General features: G+C 44.0%; 1 protein-coding gene across 1 annotated transcript in view; it reads right to left on the minus strand.

Annotated features, from left to right (window-relative positions):
* Nucleotides 1-22,312, minus strand: part of MYO9B (myosin IXB) — a 288,631-nt gene that overhangs the window by 137,831 nt on the left and 128,488 nt on the right. The window contains exons 4-10 of the mRNA XM_030219714.1: nucleotides 19,405-19,467; nucleotides 16,428-16,527; nucleotides 13,892-13,992; nucleotides 11,286-11,415; nucleotides 10,572-10,661; nucleotides 7,711-7,827; nucleotides 1,322-1,456 (exon numbers count right to left, since the gene is read on the minus strand). Of these exons, the coding sequence (XP_030075574.1) occupies nucleotides 1,322-1,456; nucleotides 7,711-7,827; nucleotides 10,572-10,661; nucleotides 11,286-11,415; nucleotides 13,892-13,992; nucleotides 16,428-16,527; nucleotides 19,405-19,467 (736 nt within the window). The remainder of the gene's footprint in view (nucleotides 1-1,321; nucleotides 1,457-7,710; nucleotides 7,828-10,571; nucleotides 10,662-11,285; nucleotides 11,416-13,891; nucleotides 13,993-16,427; nucleotides 16,528-19,404; nucleotides 19,468-22,312) is intronic.

Raw genomic sequence — 22,312 nt, forward strand, 5'->3', positions numbered from 1 at the left:
GGGACCTTGCGGGCACTGCAGGATTGCAATCCGTTATGTCGTAATGTGTTACCAATGGTTTTCGTGGTGACAGTGGTCCCAGCTGCCTTGAGATCATTGACAAGTTCCCCCCTTGTAGTTGTAGGCTGATTTCTAACCTTCCTCATGATCAAGGATACCCCACGAGGTGAGATTTTGCGTGGAGCCCCAGATCTTTGTCGATTGACAGTCATTTTGTACTTCTTCCATTTTCTTACTATGGCACCAACAGTTGTCTCCTTCTCGCCCAGCGTCTTACTGATGGTTTTGTAGCCCATTCCAGCCTTGTGCAGGTGTATGATCTTGTCCCTGACATCCTTAGACAGCTCCTTGCTCTTGGCCATTTTGTAGAGGTTAGAGTCTGACTGATTCACTGAGTCTGTGGACAGGTGTCTTTCATACAGGTGACCATTGCCGACAGCTGTCTGTCATGCAGGTAACGAGTTGATTTGGAGCATCTACCTGGTCTGTAGGGGCCAGATCTCTTACTGGTTGGTGGGGGATCAAATACTTATTTCCCTCTGCAGAATGCAAATAAATTCATATACTTTCCACAATGTGATTTTCCGGATTTAATTTGTGATGTGCTATCTCTCACTGTTACCAATAACCTACCCTTCAGTTATGGGCTGCTCATGTCTTTGTCAGTGGGCAAACTTACAAAATCAGCAAGGGATCAAATACTTATTTCCACCACTGTACTTCCCCCAAGGGTGATAAGTATGTTAAGCCCATCAGAACTTTACGGGAGCAGGTGTAGTCTCATAAGAAAGGGCCAGATGTACTAAAGGATAGGAGGGCAACAGGATGAACAAAAAATAAAATAAAAAATACCAAGGCCAAAAATATAGAGAAAATATACTTAAAATCTCCTGCAGGCTACCCAGCTCTAGATTATTTTGAAGTCCATCTGTAAAAATACCACTCAGTGGGAAAGCTTTAGAACAGCAATTTTTCCCACCCTGAGTTATCCAGGTACCTTCAAGTTTGATAATCAGCGATGACCAAAGTCTAACCATGTACCGGGAACACTTGCCTACTGCCTTTTTTTTTTTTTTTACAATTTTGCCTGCATTACATTTTTTGGGAAACATTTTAAATGCTAAAAGCCTGTCTAGTTAACTCCAAAGGTTAAGAAGACAGACCCCTTAAATAATAACCTTATTATTACATACAATTTAGTTACTTATGGGCTACGTATTATCTTAACTGTGTCTTCTACTGCTATGAGAAAGCTCATGCTTGCTTTCCTTTACCCTCCACACCACACAGGGGCACCTTCCTGTGCAATGTGATGTCTTACCTGCTCCAATTTAAAAATGTGTTGATTGAAGTAACACTGTAGCTGTTCATTTGCATAATTTATGCAGAACTGTTCAAAGCTGTTGGTTTCAAAATCTTCAAATCCAAATATATCCAGAACCCCGATGGATAAACACTGAAAGAAAACACCCAAAATAATGTTTCTCCTCCACTAAAAGAACATGAAAACGTTATTAGGTCAATTTACAGCAGGACTTCAGGGGAATAATTTGACATGTCTAAATTTAGCAGCTCTATATGTACAAGTAATGACGTTAAATATACAAGTTATAAATATAACTAGTTATATGGTAGACCAACACACGTGGATAATAGTAGCAAGGACTTTTAATTCAACCAGAAACACTTATGCCTCAAAGCTGCGTCAGAGGCAAAACTAGAGAGGCAGAGTTAAAAGCTCACATCTCTCTAGGGCAGTGATGGCGAACCTATGGCACGCAGAGCCCTCTCTGTTGGAACGCGTGCCGTCACCAGGGCTGCCGAGAAGAGGGTGCAGGTGGGACAAAATTCCCCGGGCCGGCTCCACAGTCCCCTCCACCCAGTGGTGTGCTGGAGCTGGCTCACACCGGCTCGCAAGAGCCGGTTGTTCTTGAGGGCGAGCTGGCTCTCCTCCCTCCCTCCCCCGAGCTACAGGGTCCCTCCGAGTACCTGAAGGCAGCATTCTTCGGGGCAGGCAGGAAAGATCCCCAGTCTTGCCTGCCCAATGCTGGCGCTGACTCTCCCCCGCTGCCGGATCGCTCTTTAAAAATGGCTGCCCATCTGCTGAAGTCTTGGAGGCCGCCCTTGTAAGTCTCGGCAGCCATATTGAAGAGCGATGCAGTAGCGCCGTGGGAGAGTCAGCGCCGGCAGCGGGCAGGCAAGACTGGGTATCTTTCCTGCCTGCCCTGAAGAATCAACTGGACAATCTGGGTGGCTGGAGGAGGGGCAGGGGACAGGAGGGTCACTGGACATGGGTGGATGGAGGGGAGGGGAGGGAAGGGAGGGAGAAGAAATGCTGGACATGGATGGAGGGGAGGGAAGGGAGAGAGAAGAAATGCTGGACATGGATGGAGGGGAGGGAAGGGAGAGAGAGAGAGAGAGAAGAAATGCTGGACATGGATGGAGGGGAGGGAAGAGTGAGGAAGGAGATGAGATGAGGGAAAAGGAAGAGAGGAGAAAAACTGCACATGGATGAAGAAAATAGGCAGAAGCCGGATCCACTGGGCAGTCAAGTCTGCGGAGGACCCAGCTTTTACTTATGGATGTAGGGCAAGAAATGAAGAAGAAAGGCAGAAAGTAAAGAAATAAATGGAAAGGAAGCCCTGGAAACGGAGTTAAGAGGACAGATAGCAGCAGAATCATTTACTGGGCCAGCATGATCAGAAAAACAAAGTCACCAGACAACAAAGGTAGAAAAAAATCATTTTATTTTCATTATAGTGTTTGGAATATGTCCACTTTGAGAATCAGGTGCTCAACATTAAAAGTTTATATTTATTTAATTACTTATTTATGGCATTTTATCCCACATTAAACATGAATTAGATTGGAACCTGGGATCATTTAATTTGCAACAGCAAAAATCACATTATTCAAAAGCATGCCAAATGCTTTTAAAGTTCAGGTTAAATTGCCCTGTTGGCAGTTTACGATAAATAATTAGATTTTGGGTTGCTGTTTGGGCACTCGGTCTCTGAAAGGTTCGCCATCACTGCTCTAGGGTAACAGTTTAGATAAATTAAGTCTCTCCACAACTGCCCAGGAAAATCTCCAAATCAGGTTTCTGGTTGAATTAAAAGTCCTTGCTATTATCATCCACATGTGTTGGTCTGCTGTTCTTCCATCATAGATCTTCTGCCTCTTTTTTTTTTTTTTAAACTAATAATGGGGTCTTTTACAAAGGCACACTAAAAATTAATGTGCACTAAATGCTACGATGCCCATAGGAATATAATGGACATCTTAGCATTTAGCGCACGCTAATTTTTAGCACTCACTAAACACGTTAGCGTGCCTTTGTAAAAGGGGCCCCTATATGTACAGTTATATAGAAGCACCAGACTACAGGCATCATCCCCTGGATTCTATAAATGGGGTCCAAGTTTGCATATGTGCCCAAGATGCGCACGCATATTAATTAATGAGCCCCGGGAATCGATGCTAAGTGCTATTCTATAAAGGGCCGATTTTTTTTGGTGCTGAATTCTGAGTATCAATTACTGAATCCAGTCCTATATATGTATAAAGGTCTATGTTTAGTTCAGACACCCCATGCTATACCTGGCTTTTCCACATCCAAGACAAACATGTGGAACAACATTTTAGAAAGGATGTTCACATCAGAATTGAGATGTCCAGGCCGGGACATCTCAAGTTCTGCTAGTATTTTAGAAGAAGATCTGCCAACATACAGACCGGTCTAAAATACATGACGAAATGGATGTTTGTGCTCTGGTCACATGTGGAAGAAGCATCCACTTTAAAAACATAAATGTCTAAAATGTTAACAAGTCAAAAGGCCATGTAAACAGTTTATCTTAGCCACTTTAGAAACAAAAACATTTTTTCCCAAAGCTGTCACAGAACCCGGTATCCTTTTTGGGTGGAGAAACAGGATATCAAGCGAGCATTCCACTACCTTAATTCCTGTAGTGAAGCACTGCTCAATACGAGCACTTTTTAGAAACCTAGATGTCCTAGGTAGCAGGTATAAATCCCAGAACTGATCTGTAGGATACATACATTTATTCTTCTTCCAAAATGGAGAATAAAAGTTTAGAACATAAGTATTGCTATACTGGGACAGACTGAAGGCCCATCAAGCCCAGTATCCTGTTTCCAACAGTGGCCAATCCAGGTTACAAGTATCTGGCAAGACCCCAAAACAGTACAATACATTTTATGCTGCTTATCCTAGAAATTGAGTGGAGGAGTGGCCTAGTGGTTAGGGTGGTGGACTTTGGTCCTGGGGAACTGAGGAACTGAGTTTGATTCCCACTTCAGGCACAGGCAGCTCCTTGTGACTCTGGGCAAGTCACTTAACCCTCCATTGCCCCATGTAAGCCGCATTGAGCCTGCCATGAGTGGGAAAGCGCGGGGTACAAATGTAACAAATAAATAAATGGATTTTCCCCAAGTCCATTTTAATACTGGCTTATGGACTTTTCTTTTAGGAAGCTACCCAAACTTTTTTCAAACCCTGCTAACTGCTTTTACTACATTCTCTGGCAACAAATTCCAGAGTTTAATTATATATTGAGTGAAGAAATATTTTTTCCGATTCGTTTTAAATGTACTACTTTGCAGCTTCATTGTATGCCCCCTAGTCCTAGTATTTTTGGAAAGTGATTCACGTCTACCCGTTCCACTCCACTCAGTATTTTATAGACCTCTATCATATCTCCCCTCAGCCATCTTTTCTCCAAGCTGAAGAGCCCTAGCCGCTTTAGCCTTTCCTCATAGGGAAGTCATCCCATCCCTTTTATCATTTTCATAGTCTTTTTTAGGCTCACCCTAATCCCGCCCAAAAGACTCCCTTGTCATTTGCATGCTCTTCAGTTTTAGACATGCTTATCAAGGCTTTATAAAGTTGGAACTTAAAATGTTTGTGTTTAAATGACAGTTTATTCAGTTCTAAAATAATCACTATAATCTATGGGATCGATATTCAAAGTGATTAACTAGGCAGGAGAGACTCTCTTTGTTCTCCCTCCAAGTCCAGCACCTGACCTCTCTCTTCCCCCTCCCCTTTGCTCTTTTCCTCTGCTGCCCCCCAAATCCAGCTTCTCTCCCCTACCCTGGATATTTAGGCATCTCTCCATTGCCACCACCACCCCAAATCCAGCATCTTCTCTCCCTCTGTCCCCATCCCAGACATTTGGGCATCTCTCCATCAATGCCCCCCTAAAATCCAGCATCATTGCCTCCCCCCAAATCAAAATCTCTCCCCCTCTGCCCCCCACCAGACATTTAGGCATCTCTCGGTCTCCCCCTTGGATATTTTGGCATCTCTCCATAAACCCCTGCACCAAATCCAGCATCTCTCCCCCTTTGCCCCCTACCCCAGATATTTACCACCCCCCCCCATGTCCACGTGAATCTGGCCTCCTCCAGCTTTCCCAAACAGTTCACCACACACTGCTGAGGTCACGGCAGAGGCAGCGGGACCTATCCTATGCTGTGTCCTGCTTCTATGATGCAACTTCCTGTGGGTGGGACATAACAAAGGGACATGTGGCAGACCGGCGAAAGGCGAGGGAAGCTGGAGGAGGCCAGATTGTTGATGGTCAGCATTCTCAACAAAACAACTAAGCAGGTTTCTCTGGAAGCTTCTGTGCTGGGACTAAGCTAAGTATAAAATCTTCTATTTGGATGCTTGGCAATGGGGGGGCTACCAAGTTTACTAAATAAGAGTGGGTAGGTTTGGGTTTACCCTTACTGATACAGTTCTCGAGTTGGTTACTTTGGGGCTCTCTTCTCTCGAGGGGTCTCCTTATAGATAGTCTGGTTCTGGGTTGGGGTCAGTTTAGGTTGGTTTGGTTTTTGGTGTTCCTTTAATATATTTCCATAAGAGGGGAGGAGAGTTTTTCATCCCATACGATTTTCTCATTTAAAATGAGTTTTTGCGTTTGGGCTTTTTTTCTCTTCTTCCTCCTTAGTAGGAACCTATGATAGCAATCTACTCCTGTATATACAAGGCGTTATGAGTACTTTGGTATGGTCCCTTGTTTGGAGGTTTGAGGTTCCATTTGTTAGATAAATTCTGCAAAGGTTGGAGTTTTCTCCATTATTTTAAAGGGCCACCTTCAAACTTACTATATTTGTACATCAAGCTCCACTTATTAGGTTGGGATATTAGATATGTATCATATGTCAAAGAATAAAGTGGTTGCTCAAAGCATATACTAACCACAATCGTAACTACAAAACACTATGCACAACTTTGTGCAAAAACACACTCAGAACCTTACTGTACCATAAATATTACACTGGGCAGAACCTAATACACCAATATACCACCCATACGGAAAATGCAGACCGTCAACAATATGAAACAAGGATCATAATATCACAATTCTCATGCAGAGCCACAAAACATCCTAATTCATATTTAATGTGGGATAAAATGCCATACATAAGTAAATAAATATAAACATTTAATGTTGAGCACCTGATTCTCAAAGTGGACATATTCCAAACACTATATTGACAATAAAATTATCTTTTCTACCTTTGTTGTCTGGTGACTTTGTTTTTCTGATCATGCTGGCCCAGTATCCGATTCTGCTGCTATCTGTCCTCTTAACTCCGTTTCCAGGGCTTCCTTTCCATTTATTTCTTTCCTTTCCTCCTTTCTTCTTCATTTCTGGTCCTCAGCTTCTGCCTATTTTCTTCCTCCATGTGCAGTTTTACTCTCTTCCTTTTCCCTCGTCTCATCTCCTTCCTCACTCTTCCCTCCCCTCCATCCACCCATGTCCAGCAACCCTCATCTCCCCTCCATCCACCCATGTCCAGCAACTCTCCTCTCCCCTGCACTCCCCTCCATCCTCCCATGTCCAGCAACCCTCCTCTCCCCATGCCATCCCCTCCATCCACCATGTCCAGCAACCCTCCTCTCCCCTCCATTCACCCATGTCCATCAACCCTCTTCTCCCCTCCCCTCACCCATGTCCAGCACCAGCAACCATCCTCTCCCCTCCATCCACCCATGTCCAGCAACCCTCCTCTCCCCCCTGCCCTCCCCTCCATCCAGCAGCCCATCTCCCTTCTGCCAGCCATTTCCTGCCTTCTTCCAGCCCCCTCCCCACCGATCCCCCGCTCCCCCCGTCGCCAATCATCTGACATCAGCCCGATGGCCCTCGTTCCCGTCCTGCCCTACCTTAAAATAGTGTAATCCTCCTCGATCGGGCGGCGCTGGCATTGCAAGCAGCAGCAGGCTCCAGCGTTTCCTCATATGGCTCCGCCCTCTTCTGACATGTTTCCGCAAGGGCAGAGCCATGCAAGGGAACGCTGGAGCCTGCTGCTGCTTGCAATGCTGGCGCCGCCTGCTCGAGGAGGATTACACTATTTTAAGGTAGGGCGAGGGCAGGACGGGAACAAAGGCCATCGGGCTGACGTCAGATGATTGATGGCGGCGACGGGGGGAGCGGGGGTCGGGGGATCGGTGGTGCTGGAAGAAGGCAGGAAATGGCAGTTGAGGGCACACGGGGAAGTCTGCAGCTCGCGTGGTGGGGGCAGCGGTTGGGCTGGGGAGGCTTAGCCTCCCCAAGCCTCTTATACCGGGCGCCTATGGTTATCACTGAACACACTCCAAAAAGGTGTCAGGCCTAGTAGCATTTAAAGCTGGCTACTCTACAGCAGAAGCAAGCAATGGCACAGTGAGGGACTTACCGTAACAGATTCCTCCATGTCCTTTTTATTTAGAAGAGCGTGGTTAATCCGCAGCACGATCCAATCAAAGAGGGCACTGTAGAGTGATTTTGCCATTGAATCACGGGCTGTTATCGCCTGCAAATAACAGAAGACCACCTTAGCTACTTGGGTCTTTGCTTCTCTGGTTTTGCAGTGAGCTGGGAAATGGTCCTGACTTATTTCCTCTCACACTGCTCCTCAGAGCCCTCTGATATTCTGCACACCCTTTAAAATTCTCAGTCATTTTAAACCCACAATAAAGCTTTTCACCTTGGATTCCCTACACCGGTGGTTCCCAAACCTGGTCCTGGATGCACCCCAGCTAGTCAAGTTTTCAGGATATCCACAATGAATATTCATGAGCCAGAAGCACTACATGCAAATCTCTCTCAGAAATATTCATTGTGGATATCCTGAAAACCTGACTGGCTGGGGTGCCTCCAGGACCAGGTTTGGGAACCGCTGCCCTACACCCAGATTCTCTTCTGGATCAGTGAATCCCGATGCCCTATTATGTTCAACACTCGGGTATTTGCTCCTGGATTAAAGTAGTTCATTCCCTCTCATGTTTTCACCTAGTACCAGAGGTGGCTCCAAACTCCACTCACGTTCCTTTAATTCTGCATTATTTCTGCAATGAATAACTAATCCAGAAGTGAAACAGCCTTTCCTGGATGGTAATAGTTATTCTGAGATTAAGGTGGCAACTTGCTCTCAGATCCCCACCTGATGTGAGAACAAGCTGCAGCAAATCTAGAGTGATTTCACATCTGCTACTAGAGAGGTGGGTGACAGGTTGACACAACTGCGCTGCCAAAGCCTACTTCCATATAAGGAAGAGCCATTAACCCATTATTAAATTTTACACTTGGGTAGAACCAGTGCAGAAAAAGAGAAGGGCCTCAATAGGTTTTGTCTTGGTATCTAAGAGGAAAAATCACTTCATCTTCCTGTGTCTCTAACAAGATACTTCCTAAATGAAAATGACCCCTTCATCTCTTACCGGTTGAGCATCTAAATTTAGGGTCTTAAACTGAATGGAGGCAGGGGTAGGAGAAGGCTGGAAAGATGTATATTAGGTAGCTGGTGCTGAAAATGGACACAAGGTCTCCAAGCACAGGAAGGGGGGAAAAAAAGCCCAAATTTAGATGCTTAAAAAATGAAGGTGCTGTATGACTGATAAAGAACTTGGATATATTAGGGTGGGAGGTCTTTCCCTTTAGTTTTGGAATGTTGATATACTTAATCTTTAGCCCTAATGGTTAATTATACTGTATATCTATGATCTCCCTGCTGTTTATATATCTGTCTATAATAATGTAATAAAAAGGTTTTTTGTGAATTTTATTTTTATATATTACTAATAAAATAAAGATTTCAACCAAAAATGAGGTGCCTAGGTCAGATGCTCAGTCTTCCTTGAATATCGGCCATTCGTGTGTGTGACAAAACGCTTAACCATCCACTTGGGGCTACCCCAAGGCCACTAAAGGGTCTATCCCCAGCACAGCTCAGGTCCGCCTGCACCTGCCGATGGTGCTCTACACTAGCACTCTCCTCCCACTGACTGGGTCCCAATCTCCTATGGGCGAGTCTTCCACTCTCAAGGTATTTCCCAGTGATTTCTAGGTTACTGGGGCCACACTCCCAGTGGTCCCACAGTTCCTGGAAAGCACTCACAGACCCAACACACAAACCACCAGGATTCTTAATCAGTCCAGACAGAGACAATAACTAAAAATGTTTACTGTCATGAAAAATTAGAACAATGAACATAAAAGGTGCAATCAACAAAAAAGTAACAGGCAACTGAAATATGGATCAATTATAACACTATCTCAACATTTGTTCACTACCTGAATAGTGCCTGGGAAGTACTACTACTACTATTACTACTTATTTCTATAGCACTACAAGGCATATGCAGCGCTGTACACCATACACAAAAGACAGTCTCTGCTCAAAGAGCTTACAATCTAGATAAGACAGGTAAAGGTAAACAGACAGGAAATATAGCTGCTCACAGGTTATAGAATACTAGTAAAAAAAAGGCCCATTTCTGACACAAAAGAAACGGGCGCTAGCAAGGTTTTCTTCGGCTCCCCTGCAGCCACCCATGTCCAGCGACCCTCCTCTCCTCCTGTGCCCACTGCAGCCACCCATGTCCAGCGAACATCCTCTCTCCCCTGCCCCCCCTGCAGCCACCTAACGACCCCCTGACCCCCCTGCAGCCACCCATGTCCAGCGACCCTCCTCTCTCCCCTGACCCCCTCCAGCCACCCATGTCCAGCGACCCTCCTCTGGACATGGATCAGCTGTGAGGCATGTTTTTTATTTTTTTCCCCTGGTTCTGAAGTTGACATCATAATGGCTACAGTGATGTCAGCCTGATCTACGGAGCCTAGCAGACCAACTCGGAAGGAGCCACGGTCCCAAGCAGCAAGACAGAACGTTGGAGGTGAGAATTATTATATAGGATAACTGCTCACCGGGTTTCAGTAAGGAGGTCTCTCTCTCTCTCTACTTCCAAACTGAGACTGAAGAAAAATCCAGTATTTCCTAGATGAATTTGAACTCCAGGGCTAATCAGAACCCAGAGCAAGTTTTAAAAATAGCTGGCCACATCACTGCAGGTTACCTCTTATCTATGTTAACTAAAGAGAGAGCAGTCATTTCCCTGTAACAGCTTTAAACATAAACATGCACCACCTGCTGGCCAAACTTGAGAAATACACTTCAAGAAATAATGAACACAGTTTACAAGCTTAAAATCCACTGTTTTGTCACAGCATGTCTTAATCGGACCATTCAGATGGAATTCAATCCAGCTTTATACTCACCTCATTCAGGCTGTAGGGCAGAATCAGCTTCTCATTCACAGTCACCGTCTTTCGCTTTGTCAGCGCCTCCACCAACATTTCCCGCTTCACCTAAACAATGGATTTTGCACAGAGAGAGAGAGATAAAAAGGGAAATTGTTGGCTTTAGTACTGATGAGATAGGATGGGGGAATCAGGTAAGCTACTGATCTAGGCCTTTCATTACTTAACAGTGCCAAGAAGCATGCTTGCCTGCTAAGGGCTGTATTTTATTGAAGGTGTGTGTGAATGGAGTATGTTGTTACTCCCTTCACCAGTCTACTAACACCCTGGTCACAGCAAAGACCCCACCCTCCTTAAGCATGACACTCTAGACAGAGTGTCCCTGTTGATTGTCAACCTCCACTTGGAGTGGAGGAGTGGCCTAATGGTTAGTGCAGTGGCCTGAGAGCCAGGGGAACTGTGTTCAATTCCCACTGCAGCTCCTTGTCACTCTGGGCAAATCACTTACCCTCTCTATTGCCCCAGGTACAAAATAAATACCTGTATATAATACGTAAACTGCTTTGATTGTAACCATAGAAAGGCAGTATATCAAATTCCACTTTCCCTATCCACAGCATAGCTGAGACCGACAGCATATGCTGTGCCATTCCTGCAGGTCGGGGTGTGGGATGAGCTGTCTGACCATGAGATGAGAAAAAGAGGCCAGATATATAATTGTAAGATAATAACCTCGAGGAGCTGGGAGAGGGTATCTAAGACTTCAGGTGGCCCCACCTCCAGCCCTTCCTCCCGACCTGTTGATTTCTTCTTGTATGTGACATTACCCAGGTACAGGATAGCTGAGAGCACCGAAAAAATCCTGGAGGAGAAAAATTGTAAAATTCACAAGGGACAGACAGGAATGAGGCAAAAAAGCCACAAGACTAAGACATTCAACATCATTACAATCACTATAAAAATATTTATTTACAGAGTACCAGCCTACACTGTGCTTTACAATGTGGTTGATATGGTTACTCTGCTCAAAGAGCTTCCAATCGGCTATCAAAACTGATAAATGTTTACATCTGTGATAAAGTGGCACAGAGGGGCAAACTTTAGCCACATAATTGGTCTGTCTTGTTTCCTTTTACATTGCCTCCGAGCCTCTCTCTGCTGCTCTGTCACAGCTGGACTCAGGCATCGATACCTTTTTCATTACTCAGAGATCAAAAAAATGCTACAAGAAACTCAAAGGACACTGAGGGAGCTCTTTTTTTTTTGTTTGTTTGTTTAAAGAGGCTCCAACACAGTCAAGACACCTTGGTTCCAGCTATTTTATAAAGATGCCCTGGGTACTTTTATATAATTATCCTGGGGAAAGCAGGTGCACAAATTTCTCTCTCCTCTGACGCCACTGTAAATAAATGTGTGTTTAGCAGTGCTGTCCTGGTGGCTCCCTAGACAGTCAGGTTTTCAGGATATTCACAATGAATATTCATGAGAGATTTGCATACAGTGGAGGCAGTGCATGCAAATCTTTCATGAATATTCATTGTGCATATCCTGAAAACCTGACTGGCTAGGGAGCCTCCAGGACCAGGTTTGGGAACCACTGGTGTACATGCTGAAAAAAAAAAAAGAGACGCACATGAGTGTATTCTATTAAATACATGACTGAGTGCAAATCCCACGCCAAGTGCAGATTTCATGTATAAGTAAGCGCTATCCCCGGATTCTATAAATGGCGCCCACAACTGTGCGCAATCCTGAGATCTGCATGCAAATACATTTGTTAACAAGCTATTATCAATAATTGTCTGTTAATCAATTACTGATTTTAATTGGCTTTAATTTGGATTTGCGCACGGACCTGGCTGTGCGCAATTCTATAAAGATCCGCACCCACATCCTCCACATGCAACCCAAAAGGGGGCGTGGCTATGGGAAGGGAACGGGCGGGTCAGGGGATTTCCAAAGAATTATGCACAGGATTATAGAATTTAGGGGCTCCGTGCCCAAGTTACACACCAGGATTTATACCAGTTGGTGTAAGTCCTCGCAACCAAAGTTGGGCACCAGAACACACACTCAGCGCTATTCTATAACGAGTGTTCAGCCCACAGCGCTCTTACAGAACAGCCACCAGCGTGAATTTTTCCTGGTGCTATTTACTGAATCTGGCTCTATGATTCTGTGTCTGCTTCTTATGCATATGCACTCCTGGGTACATTCTGTTCTACATACTCCTTAGAAAACAAACCCCTGTTGCTAACCGGATTTAGAGATGTTCAAACTCTCGCATCCCTGCCCTGTCACCATTCCTCCACTAAACTCAAACCGGTATTGGCGATCTGATGAGAGTAAGGGGACGGGACCACAACTGAGAGCTGTAGAATTTATATAGCCTGCTTTTATCCTCAGCTTGAGCTGTGCTGTTTTCAGTGGGGTAATGTGACCAAAACCGGAGTTTATTGGAAATTGCCATCCTACCCAGGGACTTTGCAGCAATTCTCACTGTAAAAGTATTTCCAGATGAAATTAGGGACAAATCATATGTACAGTTTTAAAAAATCATACAGCTACACGTTATTGCTTCCTCTGACCTAACTTCACTTCGAGCAATCTTCTGTTTCCTGTGGATAAAAGCATGTGGGTTGATCATACCCAGGGGCGGCCCAAGGCAATTTGCTTGCCTGAGGCAGGGATGAGATGCCGCCCCTGCCCAGTCTGGCATCTCCCCCCTTCCACATGGTAAACGTGAGGAAGAGGGTTGAGGAGGAAATGGGAGAGTGCCGCCTGAGGCCCCCGCCTCAGTTGGCCTCATGGTAGGGTCACCACCGATCATACCCATATATACTTTTAGCTGGAGAAAGGATGGAGAATTTACAGCCTCTTTACTTCAGTATAAAAACTGCCCTCTTAAGGCACCCATTTCCACAAAGCAGGGGATGGAAGGAAGGGGTTACCTAATTAACTGCAGGCCTGAAGCGAGAGTCGGACTGGGTTTCATAAATCCAATCCCTGTGCCGCTCAGGGATTTGCACTCTTTCCTATTATAGTGAGAGGAGCAGGATAAATCTGAGTGCTGTGGAATCAAATTCAATTTTAAATCAAATCAATTGGTAAATTCAGATCAGGTCAAAGGCGGCAGCATTAATCACTGAACAATGTAAAGCTGGAGTGAAAGCCTTACTGATTTCAGAGCCGTCATTGATATGCCATTAGCAATTGCAACCTGGTAAACAACTGCAATGTCCCAGTCCCAAAGAATTAACAGTCAACTTCTGAACACAAAGAGCTGAGATGAACTGCTTCTAGCCTCACCCCCTCCAAAGGGGAAACAGGGTACTCACTGCTTTTTGGTTGCTGGCAGGAAGCCCACCATCTCCATGGCTTGCTTCAGTCTTTCAAAATCGTGTCTCAGGTCCTCCCCATCTTCAATCTTAAAGTTATGCTACAGACAAGAGGAAGCTGTTTTACTAAGAGCAGCAGGAAAAAGGAACATACACAAAAGCAGAAGAGACCCATTATTCTAAAATGGCCTATTTATTTATTTGTTGCATTTGTATCCCACATTATCCCACCTCTTTGCAGGCTCAACGTGGCTTACAATACATCATGGATAGTGGAATAGAGAAAAGAGTAGACATTTGATGTTACAGAAGGATTTTGGGTTACATGGTAATGGAATACATGATTGTAATATAACAGAAGGCATTATTAACATTTCTGGTTATATGTGGAAGTTTCACATGTTTTGGTCTTTGTGGTATATCTTGGTATATTCGAATGTAACCAGTATTGTCATGTAACTGTACTCACTGTTATCCCAATATGACTGTCACTAATATTTCGTTATCTCTAGTACATCCAGCCCCCCCCCCCCCTTCAGTATCTTAGTTGCATTTTAAATTAACGTGCAATTAAATGTCGTGTTTGGGATTGTGCTCCTGTCCGCCGATTTTGGGTGGTGGTATGGGTGCATTTAGGTAGGGTGTCTCATTGTGTTTGGACTGCCACTCCACAAACTTGTCTATTAGACAACATGACCATGATAAAAGTAGGGACAAAGATATCTTTCTACGTAAAGCTTCTTCGATCGTTAAGCGTTGTATCCTATTTCAGTGGATACTTCCGGAACCTCCGACTCTGGCACAATGGAGGAGTCACATGCGTGAGTTGCCGGATGGAGAGACTCTCGGTGGACTCACGAAGATGTCAGTTTAAAAGGAGATTCCTCAAGCTTTGGACACCCTTACTGTTCGGGTCCGATCTGCTCTCCGATCTAGTTTTAGAGCAGTTTTGTGCCTAATGCTTAATGACTGTTTAGTATTGGGGAGGGAAGAAGGGGGAGACGGATAAAAGGGAGCCAGCTGACAACCCTGTGGCTTGGTGGTGATTTGTTATTAATTTACTGGCTGATACACAGGGGCTGAATTAGACTGGTGTCACGATAGTGCCCATGTTTCGTGCTCTCCTTCCTCTCGCCACCTGGTGGCCAGATCTGGTGGCTGCAATGAACTGTCTGGTTATTGTCACCCGTTCCAGATTTCAGGCTAGTCCGGTCCGGATCTTCTAGACTGCCAGACTTGCTCTGTTTGTTTGAACCTGCACAGCACCCGTAGTTGCCTGGTGATTGCTGCAGCTGAGCCTCAGCTGCTGCTGGGCTTATTAGCCAATCTGAAATCTTTCTGCTTTGCCTTTGCATCGCCTAAGGCCCTGAGGTTTGTCGGTGTGCTGTGTGCACGTCTGCCTAGTCTGGTTTTATTGTATTGATTCTTGCCTGAGATTCTTGTCTGTTCTAGTTAGTCCGTATGTAGTTTGGATTAGGTTGTTGCTTGTTCTCTAGTCTTGTCTCTGAGTTGTAGTTTTGTGTTTAGTCTTTGTCTGTTTGTGTCTTTGTGGCTGCTCTGCAGCTTTCAGTTCTGTTATTTCAGTGTTTTGTTTCCTGTTTTAGTGGCTGCTTGCAGCTTCCTGTCCTGTCCTTTAGCTTATCCTTTCCCTGCCTTGCTGTCCCTGTATATTCTTTTCCCCTCTGACCCTCAGTCCCTGTGCAGCCTTGTTGGGATCCTGTTCCTGCCCTGTCCTATAAGTCCTGTCGGCCACTTGCAGCCAGGGGCTCAACTCCTGGTGAAAGGTGGCCATGTGCAGGTGAAGTCTCACTGTTTGTCAGAGTTCTGCCTTGCCTCTGGTGTGGGGTGGTTTTGCCTGCCGCTGCCGCTCCTTGGCAGAGGTCCAAGGGCTCACAAACCTAGTTCCAGCTTTGAAAACGTAACAACTGGATATTCAATGCCAGGCCATGTCTGGGCACTGGCATTGAGTATCAGTCCTCAGCGGACCCAGAAATTTATGTGGGAGTCAGCTGATATTCAGTGCTAGAACCTGCACGCCTAACTGGGCAAAGCTAGGACTGCTTTTTGCGTGGTGATTGTTTGTGGGCACTGGAACTGAATATCGTCAGCGCCCATGTCTGGGTCCACCCTGATTCCGCCCTAGCACTAACTGGACAGTGCCATAGCAATGAGAGGGGATATTCAGTGCCACTGCCATTTTAAGTGCTGCTAAATATCCCCTCCCTGTCTACTGATTGGGGTTTAAGCAGGCAAGAGCTTCTCTTGCCCGCTTTAAACCCCTTTGAATATTTCCCCATTAGCCTCATATCCTCTTGATGTCGTCAGTCTGTAGGCACAGAAATTGTTTTTCCTTAAAACCTCCTTGCCCCCATGCTGTCTTCACTGCAGCTAGCCGGGTGACGGTTATATGGATATGGGAGCCAGGCCCACTGTATTATGGGGCAAAGTACCAGCTGCAACAATTTATACTGGCACCTTGTGAGCGCTGTCCGGTATGCACGAGAGAATGGTCCTACTTCATTATGGCTTGTGGTACCTGGTTGAGGTAGAAGTAATCTTCAGGCTGCATCAGCTGAAATTCTCGCCGCTCCTCTTCCGTCACCCCCAGGAGCAGATAATAAAAGACATGATAGTTCCTGCAGACAAAAATTAGGGACAGAAATAGAGCAAGAGATTTAAACAGTGGGTGCATCTGCTCCCATAAATAAAGTGCAACCCCACTACCAAAACATGAAGCTGAGGTGAATGTGATTAAGAGCTAAAGGTATATGGTAACCCCTGACCATGGTCTAGGTCAGATTTGCAGTTTATGTGCCATTTATACACACAAATACCCACGTGTACACTAGGTTACGATTTCTACTTGTGTAGGATGTAGTAGGGTGGACAGGACAGTAAGAGAAAAAGAATGAGGGCAAACTTGTTTCCAGTGCAATTTATTTATGGTTTATTGTGTTTTGAATATATCGTTTTTGATAATCATGTTAGAACGGTTCACAATATTAAAACAAATTTAAGAAATGGAAAAGTATCTAACTATTCTCACGAGGGAAACACCCACATCAATCACACAGACCAGTGGTTTTCAAACCTGGTCCTGGAGGCACCCCAGCCAGTCAGGTTTCAGGATATCCACAATGAATATTCATGAGAGAGATTTGCATGTAGTGGAGGCAGTGCAAATCTCTCTCATGAATATTCATTGTGGGTATTCTGAAAGCATGACTGTCCGGGGTGTCTCCGGGACCAGGTTTGGGAACCACTGACAAACAAATTCCATGGATTCTCTATGTCAAAGACTTACACTGCATTTCATTAGCCAAGGATAAAGACAGTGACCCTGATCCTGGAACAGTATATGTTCAGTAAAATCAGCTAATATGCAGCCCGGATAATTCAAGACAACCTTGAGGAAAGGGTATTGCACCCTATCTCATAATATCTGAGCCTGATTGTTTGTTGTTTATTAAAATTTGTTAAATCCACATTTACCACTGAAGTAAATCAAGGCAGAGTACAATATAACAAAATCAAATAAAACAACTAGAAAAGAACTCCAAAATTAGATAGTGTAGCATATCAAACACACAAGTAAACCACTCAAATAAAATTTAGCAAAATAAAAGTTCCATAAAACGTTTTTCGAAAAAAACTATCAAAACTTCCACCCCCGCCACCACCAAATTGTTCTCATCTCCTTTGCAGGGAACCCATAGACACAGACAGACCAATATCAATTGGATAGAAAATTAGCAAATGCCTGATTAAAAAAAACAAGTTTTCAACCCAACCTTAAATTGGCAAAATGACGTGTCAGCTCTTAGAGAAGCAGGTAGTGAATTCCACAAAAAAGGAGCGCTGAAATAAAAGGTGCTCTTTCTAGTAGAATCACAGTATGTTCGAGATGGATTTGATAAAACTGATCTATGGTCTTTTAAAGAACGTAGAAAATGTATAGGTGTATATGGAATAAAGAAGCTAAATCATCTGGGGTACCAGTATGGAAAGCCTTAAATGTTAGTGACAAAATTTTAAAATTTATACGGTATTCTACAGGAGGCCAATGAAATTTAACAAGAAGTGGAGAGGCACGATCTTTCCATTGGGCATGGCAGAGTAGCCTTGCTGCAATTTGCAAACACTGACGTTCCGCCTTTGAGATTCCAGAATAGACTATATTACAAGTCTAAGTGGGATCCAATGAAATTTGTGAAGAAAACGTTAAGTTTTGAATCTAATCAAACCCCAAGATATTTAAACATATCAACAGAAGTAATAGGAACACCAAAAAGCATCAGAGGAATAGTTGGAGTGAGATGGCCTGTCAGCCAACATGCTGATGTGGAATGTTCATATACGACTGACCTATGTCTACCATTGCCCTCAGTCAGTTCTCCTCCACCATGCTATTATGACTTGAAGGATATAACTGATTAAAAAAACCCATACACAAGGTCATACAGGGACTCTGTCAGTCAGTACCATCCCTTGTAACCAGGCCTGCTATTCTGTCACTATTGAAGGAGAAGACTCTACTGCCACCTGCAGGTCATGTGGTCAAGCCCTGTGATCCTACCCTAGCTGACAATCTTCAAGCACCTTTCTTTCAATTAGTCCCTTATTTTCTTACTCCTGTTACTCTATCTTATCTAACTATATGTTCCATCTTTGCTTATACCCTATGCTGTCTATTTAAATGTTTTATTGTGTATTGTGTTGTCATTGTAATGTAACATATTATGCCATCCTTTGTACTGTTACTGGAACATTTTTACTGCTGTAATTGTCTATTGCTTATGTTTGACATTCTTGCTGCACAGCGCCTTGAGTGAATTCCTTCAAAAAGGCAGTAAATAAGTCAAATCAATAAATAAATAAATAGATAAATTTACATTTGAGTTTAGTTAGCTGGAGATTAACTAAAGGCGAAGTGTGTGTTGAAGTAAGGGTATTTTGCTTTCATTAGCCGTATTATTATTATTATTATTATTATTAAGAATCACAGGACTTATAGGAATCTTTACTGCTGTTTGCTATTTATCTGTGTTGCTCTACTAATAAACCACAATGTTATAGTCTCCTAGGGGGATAGTATCATGCCTAAGAGCAGAGAGGCACAAGATAAATGGATGAACTTGCTGCTGTTATACAGTCAATAATATTAGTCTACACGGTCCAGTACTGCTCCACAGCAGCATCGTGGGAGTCTCTGCTCCAAGGAGAGCACAACACTACTGGAGTGGCAGGAGGCAGGAATGAGGTGCACTGGCAGAGTTATACACAGAGAGGCTTAGCACTGGAATAGCTAGAGTGGCGAGGGATAAGATTCTGGCAGGTCTGGAGACACAAGACTGGAAAAACAGAGGTGACACAGGGCAGGACCGAGGTCTGTGGCAGAGTAGCAGGGAAGGCCGTACTTGAAATCAATGCAGTGTAAACCTTAAAGGTGAGGAAATAAGTGCTTGCAATTTGCTCTTCAGGAGTATTGATCCTGTGAGGGAACATGATCTTACCTTTCATCTTTTTCTTGGGATACAAGGCGAGATTTTTCAAGTAGGTATTTTTCAACAACTGCCCTAATAATTAAAAAAAAAAAAAGCTTTATTAATGCAGGAGAAAAACAGCAGCCTGATTGGTTTCACCTGTTCAACAAGCATTTACTGTCGCAAAGTACAGAAAGTCAATCTAATAAAGAAACTGTATCAGGGAGATTCTCCTATAAAATAGAGCATTTTACTTCCTTTATCCATAGAGGGTTGCTGCAACACATCAACCCCCCCCCCCCCCAAAGATTAACTTCACTAAGGCACAAAAGCTACTTAAAAAATGGAGGGGGGGGTAACATTCAGCAGCACAGTCAGCATTTTAATTAAAAGCTGGACCTGTGTTTAAATTAATATGTATCTTCAGTGCCACTCTTCATTTAGTCAGTAATGGTGAATATATGTGATAAACTGTGACCACTGCCACGACTATTCATTTAGGCCCAAACTAAATGTATAAATTATCTGTGCAGCAGCTAAATATCGCCACTATATATGGGATTTTTGGTTGCTGCCCTCATTCTGCCCCTTGACTATATGGATTGTGCCAGGATGGTCAGGCATATTTTGAGACTGGTACTATCAATATAGGCTTTCAATATTTATGGATAGCAGAGTTACGTTACTGGTCACCAGCAAACTTATATCTGAAAATGCACCCCATAGAAAATGAAGACAGATGAGGGCCATAAAGGGCCTTCCATTCTGCCCAGTTTACTTTCTGCTGGAATGGCAGAGAACCCAGCTGACCTCCAACTTTACCCCTCATTTCTTCCCAACTAACCATCCTCTGTGCTTATCGTGGGCTTTACTGATTATGTTACCAAGTTTACCTCTACATATTCATCTACCTCACATCAAGCCAAATGGTCAGGCACAGAGTAGTATAAACAGATTTTACCATACAAAAACAGAACACAGGCGACATGCTTTTCCAGAATAATCATGTCTTTCTCTCTTGAACGTAGCAGTATCACAAGACTGTCACTTTTCCTATAAGCCTCCATCGACCAGGGGCGTAATAGTGATCTTTCTCCAGAGGCCACCAGAATTGTAAAAAATGGTCCATCTACCCATAAATCTGGGAGGTAAAATCCTTTGTATGTCTCAGGACTGGCTGCTGATGGTCATCTCTACTGCAGGATTAAGAGTAATTCTGTCTGCATTGCCTAGATCACAATCCTTTACGGATATTATTTTTATTTTTGCAGTGCAGTGCTCCTGGATCCCAGGTGAGATCTCTCACTCACTGGGCTGGGGTTACTGTGGGTGCAGCGTTCACAGCCCCCTACAGAGGGAGAGAAAGTTCACTGTTGCTCAATGGTGACACCCAGTTGCTTGACTTCGGGTCTGTTAGAGTTGCACGGGGACAGAAATTTCACCCATCCCTAATGGAATCTAACCTATACCCACCTGTACCTGCTAAGATCCATTCCATCCCCACAACTAATCTCCTCCATCTCCGCCTGTACTCACAGGAATTGACACTTGCTCGCAGCCCATTTCCTCTCAAACCCGACAGTTTCCCGTGGTTTTTTTTGGATGTTATTCACTATTCAACCAATGAGTGTTCCAAGCCCCAGTCTGGTGTTCCAGCTGCCTCTCTGGGCATTCCAAGCCTCATTCTGGGCTCCAGCTGCCTCTCTTCATATTTTCCAGGCCTCTCTGGCTCTCAATGCATTACAAGCCTAATTTTTGAGTCACCAGAGGTTTTAACTATACTCCAGCGGGAATCCCACGGGTTCCACTGGATTCTCACATTCCCCATTCCCATGGGGCTCTTTAGTCTGTTAGCCAGATTCCTCAGGGAGCTGTGGTTTGTGACCCCTGGCTGAGGACCATCACTCCAACAGCTGGGCTGAGGTGGGGGATAAAATCAGAAGCCCCAGTGGTTAAACATGTGTGCTGTTTGGCATTCCTTTACAAAATTCCAGCAGTCTGCAATCGATCATGGTGCAGAGGCAATGGTGAAACTTTAATCTTAATACTGTTGCTCCCTGTCAACTTAACTTTACCAGCCTGTGAAATTAAAGGTTGCTTTGATCTCTCCCACGTGAGGCTTTTCAGTTTAATTTTAGAACGCACTGTGCATTTTTAATTCCTGGAACAGTAATTAACTGAACATTATGAGAGCTATTCTCAACACCCCCACCCCCCACCCCCATGCAGAAGCTGATTTTTCCTCTTCCCAGTGGGCACTTGCAGGTGTGAACAGGGAATTACATATGAACTTCCTGCACATACTTTAATACTTTACCAGGAGAGCTCTTGGCCCACCTCTCTCTCCCCATAACAGAGAAAGGGAGCAAATGTCAAAAGATGTTTTCTACAAGCAAATGGAAAAGCGCCTTTGAAAATGGCTCCATATACTTTACTCTGTGGCCAGTATTGTATTTGAAGTTGTTAGTTTGATTTAAAATGTGTTTGTTACATTTGTTTAAGAGAGTGTCTAACTGCATTCACAGTGTACTGGAGTGACAGTGTGCTTTCTTTCCCCATGGAAGACACCCCTCCCCCACCCCCCATTTAATTTCCTCCTGCATTTGAGCCCTATGTGGAGGCTTTATCTCCCTGAAGCCTGCAGGCAATGATATAGACCTCCTTTTCCTTCCCCAGTTACTCTTAAAATGTTTCAAATCGTCCTAGTTACCAGAACATTTGTTTATTTTAACTGCATCCTCATTACTGAACATTGTATCTTGTCTTGATCTCATTTATGTTGTTTTTATCTATTTTATCCACTTCTAATCTTAGATGATATCCTTATGCACCTTAATTGTAACAATATTCTGAAGTTCTTATTCCGTTAATATGATTGCCATGGTATTCTTATGCACATTATCTGTAGCAATATTCTGAAATTCTTATTCCATTAATG

This window comes from Microcaecilia unicolor, chromosome 11 (genome assembly GCF_901765095.1).
Source record: "Microcaecilia unicolor chromosome 11, aMicUni1.1, whole genome shotgun sequence".
Taxonomy (NCBI): Eukaryota; Metazoa; Chordata; class Amphibia; order Gymnophiona; family Siphonopidae; genus Microcaecilia; species Microcaecilia unicolor.